The following is a 13,514-nucleotide window of genomic DNA, read 5'->3' on the forward strand; positions in this document are numbered from 1 at the left end:
GTAGTTGGACGGGCCCTTTCGCACTTTCGAAAGTACCCTAGGAATGTTACGGGAACAGGCCAATATATTGGTACGTGGACAGGAAATCACAACAGTACCCCCTCTCAAGGACTGCCGACTCGGCGGTCGCCCAGGTTTGCCGGGTTATTCCGCATGGAAACGCTCCACCAAATCGGGGCAATGGAGATTGTTTTCTGGCTCCCAGGTCCTATCTTCCACACCATACCCTTTCCAATCCATCAAGTATTGGATCCTACCCCTCACTATCCGGGAATCAAGAATTGTCTGTACCTTGTTCTCTTCCTGACCATCTACATCTATGGGACAAGATTTCTCTGGTAGCCTCATGCTAGGAGGACAAGGTTGGAGTAGTGATACATGGAACACCGGATGGATATGCCATGACAACGGTAGTGATAACATCATAGCGACAGGATTGATGACCTCCTCAATGCTGTAGGGCCCTACAAATTTGGGTTTCAGTTTGTTTACCCCTCTTAGATGCAGATTTTTTGTAGACAGCCATACCTTGTCCCCTACCTGGTACTCAGGTTCTTTCGATCTCTTTTTATCTGTGAAGTGTTTCTGAGCCGACCGGGCAGTGGCAAGACTAAGTTTTGCTTCTATCAATACATCCCTGAGATGTGCATGATGTTCGTGTATGCTGGGTAATGGGTAGCAGGCAGGCCATTCGAATGGTAACATGTTGGGGTGATGACCAGTAATGCAAAAAAAAGGGGAACACCCTAAGGTGGCACGCGTAGCGATAGTCCAGAGCGTTCTGCAAAGTGAAACAGCGGAGAGACTGTTCCAATGTCTGGTTTAGACATTCTGTCTTACCATCCGTTTGCGGATGGTAACTGGATGAGAGTCTCGCCTCTATGTTCAGGGTTTTACAGAGGGCCTTCCAAAAATTAGAACTGCAAGGTTTTCTTCGAGGTACGTTTTCAAGTATTGTGTCTCTTTCTCCGTCAAGGCATACACCCGGCTGCAAGGGATGTCGGCTCCTGGCATTAATTAGATCCGACAGTCATAGTCCCGATGGGGTGATAGCTGGGTCGCCTTATTTTTGTCAAACAGAGGTTGGTAATCTTGGTATACCTCAGGCAGGACCGTAGAACAACAATAACTTTCCTGGAGACAGGCTGCAGCCAAATAAGGCGCCTTTTCTTGGTACACAAGTAGATGTTTCCCCTTGTTGCAATGCTTATTACAATAATCCAAAGACATGGTTACGGTGCGGGCTGCCCATCTCACCACGGGATCGTGCAGTGTTAACCAAGGCATTCCGAGAATGAGATGGAATTGAGGTGCATCGATGAGATCAAATTGGATGTATTCGTGATGGTTGCTTCCAAACTTCATCAGAAGGGAATGAGCATGGTAGGTCACTGGACCTGAGGACATAGCAGTTCCATCCACTGCTTTTACTAGTTCAGGGGTCTCTTTCATTTTGCATGCAATCCCTATTTTCAGGGCAAACTCCTGGTCTATGTAATTCCCGGTGGCATCCACCTCCAAGACGTCTGGGAAGTGACCCATAGTGATACATTAACGTTTAAGTGGGCTACAGCAGATTGCAGGATATTACCAAGAACTGGGGAGATCATTATATGTCGTGGACCCAAACCAGAGATCTCCTCCTGATTCGAGATCTTCAGTTTCCCACCGGTTCTCCTGGTTTCGTTGTCACTTGTATTCGTGGAATAAAGGGTCTTCCTGGAAGGGAGTTCCTAGCACGGCATTCCTTAATAAAATGTCCTACTTTTCCACAATACAGACATAGCTTCATCTTGCGTCTTTTGTCTTTTTCCTCACAGGTGAGAGGACCCCGTATTCCTCCGATTTGCACCAGTGGTGGCCCTTCTGCGGCTTTAGGAGGTTCTTCTACTGAACTCCTAGGTCTCGGATATAGAAAGCGGTTGTCTCCTCTATTCTTATCCCCTCTTCTCTCCTGGAGTCGGTGGTCAAGCTGAACAGTTAGATTTATTAATTCCTCACGCGTCTGTGGAAGCTGTACAACCTGGGCTAGGACATCCTTGAGCTCTCCCCGTAGCCCTTGATAAAACATGGTAATCCTTTTTTCAGAAGGCCAGTCTGTTTCAACATCTTTTCTGCCAAAAGCCCAGACAAAAGTCCAAGACATGCCCTTCGATGGTCAGCTTCTCTTTGGCTCGCATATTGATGAAGCTCTTCAGTGCATAAAAAAGAATACTGACACGGCAAGTGGTCTGGGTACCCTTCAATTTAACCCCCCCCCTTTTTGTGGCTCAAGGGGTAGAGGACAATCTTTCACCAGAGGAGACTACCAACACTATCGGTCTTCCTATTCCTCCTCCAACCAACAATATCGGCCACAATGCCAGCAACGTCAACAACCGCAATCCTCTTACACTAAGACCTCCTTTCGAGGGAAGGGAGGATGACAGGACGCTACTCGGCGGCAATGACTTTCCTCTACCCCGGTCTCCATTTCCTCACCACCCTCCAAAATAGGAGGAAGAATTTCACATTTCTTAAACAATTGGAAACAAATAACAATGAACCGTTGGGTTCTTCAACTGGTATAATTTGGTCTTTCGCTGGAGTTCATTCAAATTCCTCCCCAAACCCCTCCTCGACCTATGGTCCACAACAATCTACGCCTTTTACTCCTGGAACTTTCACTCATGCTCCAGAAGGGAGCTATAGAAAAGGTCCCTCTTTGTCACCGGGGGAAGGGGTTTTACTCCCGTTTTTTCCTGGTGCGCAAAAAGGAGAAGAAATGGAGTCCAATCCTGTACTTGAGAAGTCTCAACAAATTCTTAAACAGTCGTTTTGCATGGTTACCATTCAAGAAGTGCTGCAACTTCTCAACGAAGATGACTACATGGTGTCTTTGGATCTTCAAGATGCCTATTTCCATATCCCTATCCACAGAAATCACAAAGTTTTTAAGGTTCGCTGTGGCGGGCAGACACTACCAATTCCGAGTCCTGCCCTTTGGGCTCAGGTCAGCTCCACACATTTTTACGAAATGCCTTTCCCCAGTGGCTGCATACCTCAGGCAACAACACCATCAAGTCTTTCCCTACCTCGACGATTGGCTCGTCAAGGCACCTTCTCTAGACGGCGCGGCCAGGTCTTCCAACGCCTGTCTACAGCTTTTCCGTCGCCTGGGACTCACTCTCTATCAGGACAAGTCTGTCCTCCAACCTTCTCAGCGGATATCCTTTCTGGGTGCTACTCTCGACACAACCCAGAAGAAAGCTTTCCCCTCACAAGAGCAGCAGAACAAACTACTCCATTTGGCAAACCACATAGAATCCAATAAGTCTTTATCAGTACGCCTCTTCAAATCCCTTCTCGGGATGATGTCGTCTTGTATTCTGCTAGTTTCTTACTGTCGCCTCCACATGCACCCTCTCCAAGAAGCGCTGTCAGGTCAATGGATTCAATCCGAAGGAACCTTTGACGGTGTCATTCAGGTGGCCCCTCGGATGGTCACTGCTCAAAGTGGTGGACTCGTCCACAGAATCTTTCTCAAGCCTGCCCTTCTTGTTCCAAGCTTCTCCACAGATCATCACATCAGATGTGTCCCTGGAGAGTTGTGGAGCTTTCCTCCAAGAACTCCGAATCAGCGGAAAGTGGTCTCCTTCCGAACAGAAACTTCACATAAACCTCCTCGAGCTGCGAGCCATCTATCTGGTTCTCCTGGCATTCCTTCCCAGGATCAAAGGTTCTCTAGTGCTTGCCCGGACGGACAGTACAATGACAATGCACTACCTGAACAAGCAGGGAGGTACTCGTTCACTGCGACTCTCCCACGAATCTCAAAAGATCTGGAACTGGCTACTTCACCACAACATTTCTCTTCGAGCTGAGTACATTCCAGGAACAGACAACATACTGGCCTATTCACTAAGCAGGCAACAAACAACATATCACGAATGGGAATTGAATCAGTGGACTCTCAACTGCATATTCTCCCAATTGGGCACTCCTCCCTTGGACCTATTTGCTACCAAACAGAACGCCAAATGCTAAAACTTCGCAAGCTGGCATCCCCAACGAGGGTCTCTGGGAATACATTTTTGATCGCGTGGTTTAACGTCTTTGCAAACGCCTTTCCACCGATTCCCCTGATTCCTAGGGTCCTCAGGAAGTTGAAGGGATAACCCTGCTCGCTAATACTGATAGCTCCAGCTTGGCCTCGCCAACACTGGTTCATGGAGCTCCATCTTCTCTCCTTGGAACCACCGATCCATTTGAAACCATTTCCCTCTCTCCTCTCAATGAACCGGGAACAAGTCCAACATCAAGATCCAGCATCTCTCAAATTATCGGCTTGGCTCCTGAGTTCCAAGAGTTCTATGGCCTAGACATTCCTCCGGACTGCAGGGCAGTTCTGGCTCGGGCTCGAGCTGACAGTACTAACAAGACATATTCCTTAAAATGGAAGAGGTTCTGCATCTGCTGTAAGTCGGCAAGAATACACCCTCTTTCGTCCTGCCAGAACAAATATTGCCTTACCTTCTCCATCTGGCAACTTCAGGTCTTGCTCACGCCTCTATTAAAGTTCACCTGGCAGCAATATCCCGTTTCAGGAGGTCTTCTGCAGGTCCTTCTCTTTGGTCTAAGAGATTGATTAAACAATTCCTCAAAGGCCTATTCAGGACGTTTCCTCCCGTAAAATCTCTGCCTCCCACTTGGCATCTCAACACAGTTCTTGCTCAGCTTATTAAACACCCTTTTGAGCCGATACACAGAGCTGATCTCAAATATCTTTCTTGGAAGACAGCACTCCTTCTAGCCCTTACCCCTGCAAGGCGAGTAAGTGAGCTTCATGCATTTTCGGTAGTAAGTGAGCTTCATGCATTTTCGGTTCAAGACCCTTTTCTTCAGTTCAAACGATAGGGTTATACTGCGAACTAATCCTAAGTTTGTGCCCAAAGTCCTGTCAGACTTTCACCTCAATGAGCCTATAGTATTACGGAGCCTTTTTTCCAAATCTTCAAACGCCATCAGAAAGAGCTCTACATTCTCTAGACCTTAAACACTGCCTTAAATTCTAACTTGACAGGACAAAGTCGTTCCACAAATCCAACCAACTCTTTGTGGCTTACAGTCGACCTAGGAAAGTTCTTCCATTGACTAAACAAAGTAATAGCTGGAATGATCGGTGGATCTCTGCAGCTATTACTTTCTGTTACCAGCAAGCGGGTCAACCATTGCGTTCCAAGGTTCAAGCCCATTCCACTAGGGCAATTTCTACCTCCATGGCACTCTTTGCAGGTGTGCCTATTACAGACATCTGCAGAGCGGCAACATGGAAGACACCGCATACATTTACCAAGCATTACTATTTGGATACAGAACTCATGAAGGATGCAGCAGTGGGACAGGTGGTACTGCGTCATCTATTCCAATAGAGGTGAGCCTTCTTTTCATCCCACCATCCTTGTTTTTATACGCACATTTCTTTATTGTGTTCTTTAATGGTTTATTGGATTGTTATTTGGTACTTTCTATGTTTCGCATAGATATGTTATTATCTGGTGAATTCGTATATGCTGTACCATTTGAAATGTGCTTGTCATTGCTTACTACTCTGATTCAGGCATGTGAATCTATGAAAGATACTCTAATTCTGGATAAGAAATGTGTTACTTACCTGTAACTGCAGTTATCCAGTATTGGTATCATTCATAGATTAACATGCAACCCACCCACCTCCCCTGGAAGGGCTCACCTAGTTCTCTCAGTGATCCACCTATTTAGCAGTGTGCTTACGAAAATCTGAGGGACTAAAGCTCCTTCAAGGAAGGTTCCAGAGGGTGGTGATAGCTGATTGGCCCTTCTCCAGAGTTTGGTCCTTTTTACAAAAGGACATGGATATTTTACTAATGTAAGGCCCTTGGCCTATTACTCTATATGTCTAATGAGACATTACTTTATTTATGTACCGGGGACTCCCATCCCAACGACGGGGAATGCATCCGGCATGTGAATCTATGAAAGATACCAATACTGGATAACTGCAGTTACAGGTAAGTAACACATTTATTACTTGCTAGTATTTCCCAAAAATATTCATAATGGAAAATCAGTAGAAAACCAGTTTCGACGAGATTATGGAAGGCATAAAAATTAACAAGCAATGACAAAGCCAGTAGGTGTCAATGTTTTTTTTGTTTTACCATGGTTTTTCTAAAACTTTATTTTTGTGGGAGCTGCTGGCCCCTTACCATAACAAAAACATTGGCTAACAGCAAATATATTCTCTGGTCTCAAAAAGCACTTATTGCCATAGTAGGCCCTTGCAGGTAAAGAAACTATTTGTGTGCCAATATGCTCCCTCCGAAGGAGCAGAATGCTACCACACACATTCAAGCCAGAGAATAAATAGAGAGATGGATAGATAGATAGATAGCTTCCGGTAGCGTGCCATTTTGGTCGGCGCTCCAGTTGTTTCACGCCGCATTTTCTATTTTAAGCAAAGTGACTGCGTGGGCACACTGTTTTCGATCTTGCTGACACGGGGAAACATTGCAACGGCTATTTCCTGCATTTAGGCATTAGTTTCAGTGGGTGGAGGGAATCTCTGCTTTTATTTCGTCACTGTTTTAAAATACTTAATCACCCTGAACACCTATCTGATCCATTGCACACTCTTGCACCCCGGTCCACCGCAGCCCTGTGGCTGATTGCTGTGGAGGGCACAGACAAGAGCAAGGACCGAAATCACTCACTTCCGGTAGCGTGCCATTTTGGTCGGCGCTCTAGTTATTTCACGCCCCCTGCCACCTACTTAAGTTCAACATGGTGCGTGAGCGCAGCGGACGTGCGCAGTGGACGCGCCGGTGGCCAGCCCGTCTGCGCCCGTCCGCGCCAGTACGTCGCCTCTCGCCATAATCGCTGGCTGAAATCTGCCAGGTAGCTGTATTTATGCTAGAGAGGCCCTATTAAATCTGCGCCATCCATCTTACCATTGCAACAATCCACAATTTCAGCCTCTTAGTGGCCCTAGCAGCTGCTCATGTGGCATGTGGGTACTTCCCAAACCTATGCTGCTTTCCGTCTCTCCTGTCATGCCCCCTCAACATCGGCTAAAAATACTGCAGTTAAATGTAAGGTCATTAGTTAAACACCACGCTGAAATATACGACCTTATCATTGATGAAACTCCTGATATTTTCTTTTTGACTGAGACATGGCTTAGCAATGACATGGCGGCCGCACCTAATTTGGCGTTACCCCCTGAATACTCGATTTCTTTGGTGAATATAGCGACTAGGGGAGGCGGCATTGCTGTGATCACCAGGTCTTGCTATACCTTTCTCCTTGATAAAGTTAATATGGAGGGAGGTGAATGCGCTTGCTTTAGGATCTCTGTGAACACCCATTTTACCCTCTCTGGTCTCTTGATATATAGGCCTCCCGGACTTGCCACCGGTTTTAATAATGGTCTTTTAGAGACAGTTGGAGCATTGGCTGTGGAATCGGCTAATTTTAGCATTTTTGGCGATTTAAACCTCCACTTTGATCTGGATCAGGATCAGAACATTCGCACTATGCTTTCCGACTTAGCCGCATTTCAGCTCTATCAATTAGTCAAAAGCCCTACACAGGAGGTCATCTGTTAGACCCCATATTTACGAATATTGAGATGGCCACAGTAACTACCCCTACTCCTATGGCCTGGTCCGACCATCTTCTAGTCGAAATGACCATTCCCACACTTAAATCATCACGTAATAACACTCAACGTTTGGTATATAAAAGAACGTGGCGCAAGCTTCGACTTGAAGATTTCCACGCACTTTTAGGAGCTGACCCTTTAGGCCCTTTTAGCAATGTCGAGACAGGCTATGAGTCATTCTGTGCCTGGATCACCCGGGCACTTGACGCTCTCATTCCATTAACCTGGATTAAGGGTCGCACGCAGGAGTCTAGCCCCTGGTATAACGACACCTTGACTCTACTGAAGAAGGCAGTAGAAGAAAAGATTATGTCCCTGAAACAAAAGCCTACTATCTAGCCGAACTTAAAACATACCACAGAGCTGTCTGCAGGACTCAAGAGGAGTACTATGCTTCTGAGATTAAATTGAGCTCCAACCCCGCTAAAGTCATTTTTAAGATTCTCAAACATCTCAGCGCCAAAAAGTCTCTGGTGCCTACACCTACGTCAGAACTCCAATGTGATGAATTGGCCTCCTTCTTCGTGGAGAAAATACGGGCTATTTATCGATCCTTTCCTTCCATGACTATTTCCTGTCCATCTCCTTCCACTAGACCAGCCCTAGTCTCCAACTTGACGGTTATCCCGGAGATCACCCCGGAAGAATTTAGCAGACTGACTGTGAAAACTAAATCCGGCTCTCCGGCCGACCCACTCAAACCTGCTCAGTTCAGAGAATCTTCCCTGCTCTGCATGACACCGCTACACCAGCTAATTAACGCCTCTTTCTCATCCGCCACTGTCCCGGCGAAATTGAAACAGGCGTGGGTCTCTCCCATCCTTAAATAACCTAGTTTAGACCCTATGAAGCCTGAAAAGTTCAGGCCTATTTCTCTCCTTCCCTGGGTAGCGACGGTTGTGGAAGCACATGTTAACACCATACTTACCAACTTCCTGTGTTCCAATAAAATTCTGGAAGCAACGCAACATGGCTTCCGCGCCAGTCATAGTACCGAGACCGCTCTCCTGGCTATGACGGAACACCTGCGGACCATCCTTGACCATGGTCAAACGGCGGCACTGATCCTGTTGGATCTCAGTGCCGCCTTTGACACGGGTTCTCATAAGGTTCTGCTTCACCGTCTTGAGGAGGCAGGGATCACTGACCTGGCCCTTGCTTGGTTCAGATCCTTTCTGACCGAGAGGTCCTTTCGTGTCTCCACCCCTCCTTTCTTATCCCAGGCGCATATTATTGAGCAAGGCATTCCCCAAGGCTCGGCATTGAGCCCCACATTGTTCAATCTCTATGTTCAGCCACTAGCTGCTGTCGCCAGACAATTGGACCTCACCATCGTCTCGTATGCAGACGACACGCAGCTAGTGGTTGCCCTAACTGAAGGATCAACCCCGAATCTCTCCAGGTTTAAAAGCGGCCTCACTGCTGTGGCAAACTGGATGACCTCTAATTGTTTGCAATTAAATGCAAACAAGACAGAAGTGCTACTGGTCGGAAAAAGTGCAGACTTATGGGGCAATCACTGGTGGCCCAATGCTTTGGGTAAAGCCCCAGAACCTAAGAAAGAAGTCAAGAACCTAGGGGGTGGTTGGACTTCTCTCTTAGTTTTTGTTTCCATACAAAAAAGTCGCTGCTACATGCTTTGGCATCTTACGAGGTTTTAAACCTATTTTAAAGTTCTTCGACTCATCTACTAGGCAGCTGATAGGCCAGCCCACTGTTCTTTCTTGATTGAACTACGCTTGCTCCTTGCTTTTGGGAGCCAATCAAGCAGAGATCTCTTGGATGCAGCGCATCCAAAATGCGGCTGCCAGAGCCTTAGTAGGCCTTCCCCGATTTTGCTCCATCTCTGACACCATCCGGAGGCTCCATTGGCTCTTTATGGCTCAGCTAATTCAGTTTAAGACATTATGTCTTTCTTTTAAAATTTTAAAACTTGCAACTCCTAAAATGCTCACAACCTTTTGACCCTGTATGTCCCAACCTGCGTATTACGCTCTGCGGGTCAACATTTGGTCAGGGTACGCTGCAGAGCGGGAGGACGTTCCTTCCGCTATTTACCAGCAAAGCTGTGGAACTCATTACCAGCACACATACGTGAGTGGGAGGGTCTGTTGGATTTTAGAAAGACAATTAAAACCCACCTTTTCCCCTTAAATTAAGCTTTTATGGACAATTCCTTGCTGAATTTCATCGTAGTCAGTTGTTTATGAGCTGCTAAAAGCGCCAGTACGCCCCTTTGCTGGGGCAGCTGAGCGCTATATAAGCTATTTTAACATAACATAACATAGATAGATAGAAAGGTCTTGGGTAACGCCATTAGAGGCTCATTTCTTAAACAAAGTAGCAAAAGTGCCCCCTTGGTATTTGCCTTTGCATTAGTGCAGATTCCAAAGAATTTACAGAAGTAGGCCTGGAAATCATAGCCCTAGAAAATATTTGAGAATTGCATTTGAGGGCGAGCAAATATGCATTTGTAGACTTACTCATGCAAAAATCAGCAGAACGTTTGCAAGTTCACTTTCCATCCGACCCATGAAGAAATTTTATTTCTGCCATTGTCATGAATACATTTCCAAAATTCTTCATTGTGGGAAAAGATTAGAGAAGAGCTGGGGAAAACCTTTAAACAGGCACATTTGTAGGTTTGCACAGATTTAAAAGGGTAGTCCAACCCTAGAACTACCACTTCTTGCTACTTCCAGCCCCATTGTGTAGATCAGAGGAAAGGTGGCAAAATCTGGTAAATTGCCAGGATCCAAACCCTGCTTTAATCTGAGCCCCGGCTTAATCAGAGAGGCTATTATCAGAGCTCTTACACAGTGAGATTGCTGACATAATTTGGCACCTCACTGAGGGTCACCAAAGGGACAAGTGGATTTTTTTTATAGGACAAGTAGATTTATGAGGCATCTTGACCCATGGACAAGTAGATATTTTACTAAGTTCACACCCCTAAATGGGTTCTTAACTTTGTTCTCATGTGCATGCTATGTGCACGCTGTTCAACCCTATATAGATTTGCATATTAAAATTGCTGATCATTAAGATGGTATTCCTCATTGCAGGTACCCTGTGTATGTGAGCTGCAGGCAGTGTCAGTGCAACCTCCATAGGTCTCTTTGTTTCTGGACAAATTGGTCCTGAAAGCTTACACCTTCTTCTTGCCAAAGGTGGTATCACAAGTCCACATGGGATATTCCATCACTCTACATGCCTTCTTTGCACCACGACACCCCACTCCGGCTGGATCCTAGCACTTGGGAGATAATGAGCTGTTTATTGGGAGGGGATGGTGGTGCTGAAGCAGACCCTATCTAGTTGGATTGTCATTTGTATTAAACTGTACTATGGTTTGGCTAAAAAAAGAAGCCTCTCAAGAGGCTTCAAGCCCATTGGCGCTGAGGCCGCCACTAAGGCGTTGGGAAGAAGCGTTACGCTATTGAACATCTGCTATACAGTGACATGTGCATCCTTACACACCTCTAAAATGCAATACTATTGTGTCTGTAGGGAGGGCAGCTCTATACCACTCTGTTCTCCAGCACTTCCTGATGGACGTCCACTCACCAGACCCTCCACTTTTTACGTGGCACTGATTTGGTATCTGTTCAGAAGGTGGGGAATCTGAGGTTAGAATTATCCATCAGAAGAACAATTTATTTAGTTTCAGTAATGCTCTTTCTGATGGATACATAACTAAGCACAGATTCTCGCTGCCCTTCCTTTAACCCAATCTGTGGAGTGGACTTTTAGGGATATAAAAAGGTTGCAAGATATATTTGACAGACTATCACACTACAGTCTGTTACCTTTGATTTGTTTCTGAGAGCGCAGAAGAGCTCCATTTAAAAGTGATATCGGAGTTGAGGGTTGACCCCTTTAAAGATCTGTGTTGTAACTTACTGGTACAGCGTGAGGCCGCCACAGTGGCAATGGCGCCACCTATAGGTGTGCAGTAGCAGTTGCTTTGAGAATACCCAGATCCAGGCTGGCTTTTGGGGTAATTTGAAAAATGAGGAATATCAGGTTAGAGTATCCACAGGAAAGAGCATTACCGAAGATAAGTAAGCTGTCATGTTCATCAGTTTAGAGTGTGATGGGATTAGCGGACTGAAGGTGGCTATGCTAGATTCAAGCAGTGTGAAAGGGCAAATAATATATTGTAACTGTATTATTGAACCATAACTCAAAACTTGCATATAAACACTTTTCGGATAACTTTTATGAATTGTGACATGACTAGTCTAGACATTTTGGAAATGAAAATGCTGAACGAATAGCACTTTTTCTATAGTGTCCCATTTGCGTGTATGTAGGCTATATGTGTTTTTGCATATGCAAGTTCATCTGTGCTTAAAGACAGAATATATTTGTAAACCAATGTATATTGCTTTCAGATGCGGGGGGGGAGGTTAGCTTTACATAATCTATATTATAGAGTACCGTCATTACTGTTAAAGGACTTTTATTTTGTTCCTGCAAAATTACAAGATCTAAACTAATTACATTTTCAATCTACTTTAGTCAACTTTTTAAACATCCTGGTATCACATGAAGCCCACAAAGGCATTGCACAAGCTGTTTTAAAGTACCCTGAAAATGCGCATATACAAACAGCGGGACTCAACTGTTTAGCACTTCTCGGTGAGTATTGCAAAGCCACAAAAAAGCAAAATGATTCATCCATAGCAAAAAGTCATAAATTGTTTTGATTTTATTATATTGTGTGCCTCATTTTGAAGTAACGTAGATCGGGTTGTTAAAAATGTTGAAGCACCAATGATAGCTACAGTTGCCTTCAAAAAGGAAGAGTTATTGTAGTTATCAGCACCAATGTAAAGATTGTTCTTCCATTGTCAAAGTGCATCTCACAACCCATCCTCTGGCACATCGGCAGCATATGCTACATGTGTGTGCGATCTCACATTCACTGTTATTTGTATTGTTTAAATGACAGCCTTATTCTTTCTCGTCAAGGAACCAGGTTCCTAATAATTTCTAATTCACCTCTGCTTCTATTTGGCCTGAGTTCAAAGATGGTTAGCTGAATAAATGAAACGGAGTATTTTTTTAGCTTATTGTATCAGGTTTGAGAGAGCTGGATGTGCAGGTCACTGAATTACTGCAATAATTAGAGCAGAAGATGTCACCAGAAATGTAAGGTGATATACTGGGAGGTGGCTTTACGTTGTTCTTTACCCATTTAACATTTATCACGAAATAGAAAGTGTGAAGTGTGAAAAAAAGACTTTGAGGCATCTTTGGAAGAAAGATCAACATTTCAGAGTTCAGGGACACGTTAAATGTAGCACTCTACGGACATGTCATGTACCTTCATTTATGGAAAAAGGTGAAACACTTGCTTCAATGTTTCACAACGTTCAAATACTCATTAACGAGCCGATTTAGAATAGGAAATGGTACTGACGTTGCCAGGCACATTTGTTATTTAGAGATAGGACAGAAAAGAGACCTAATTTATTTTTATAAATCATGTTTAGTCCAAGCCTAGCAGCCTGAAAGTCTACACATCCACTACCAGATGTGGCCAGATGGTACCGTGGTAGATTCCCCGACAAAAAGCATTTTACTAAAACTTTGAAGGCATGTGGTGCTAGCTATTCTCATTTATATCGAGAAAATGTGAAAGACAAGATACGAGTGTTTTCATACCTGGCTTGACAGCACAGATGTATGTAAGACCTATTGTTAAAAAGTTTTTAAAATGTACATAGTGGGATTTGGCTCCAACCAGTGTATACCTTTCTCTCACTGCTTGCTAGGCTGCTGATGTATGATTCTTCCTCCGATAGAGCGATTGTATTGCAATGCA

General features: G+C 44.9%; 1 protein-coding gene across 2 annotated transcripts in view; it reads left to right on the plus strand.

The window, feature by feature from the left end:
* The window catches only part of LRRK2 (leucine rich repeat kinase 2), a 2,266,429-nt gene that overhangs the window by 271,168 nt on the left and 1,981,747 nt on the right, over positions 1–13,514 (plus strand). For both annotated transcript variants that reach the window (XM_078680082.1, XM_078680090.1), the window contains one exon: positions 12,206–12,325. In XM_078680082.1, the coding sequence (XP_078536208.1) occupies positions 12,206–12,325 (120 nt within the window). The remainder of the gene's footprint in view (positions 1–12,205; positions 12,326–13,514) is intronic.

The sequence above is a fragment of the Lissotriton helveticus genome, chromosome 1_1 (assembly GCF_964261635.1).
Source record: "Lissotriton helveticus chromosome 1_1, aLisHel1.1, whole genome shotgun sequence".
Taxonomy (NCBI): Eukaryota; Metazoa; Chordata; class Amphibia; order Caudata; family Salamandridae; genus Lissotriton; species Lissotriton helveticus.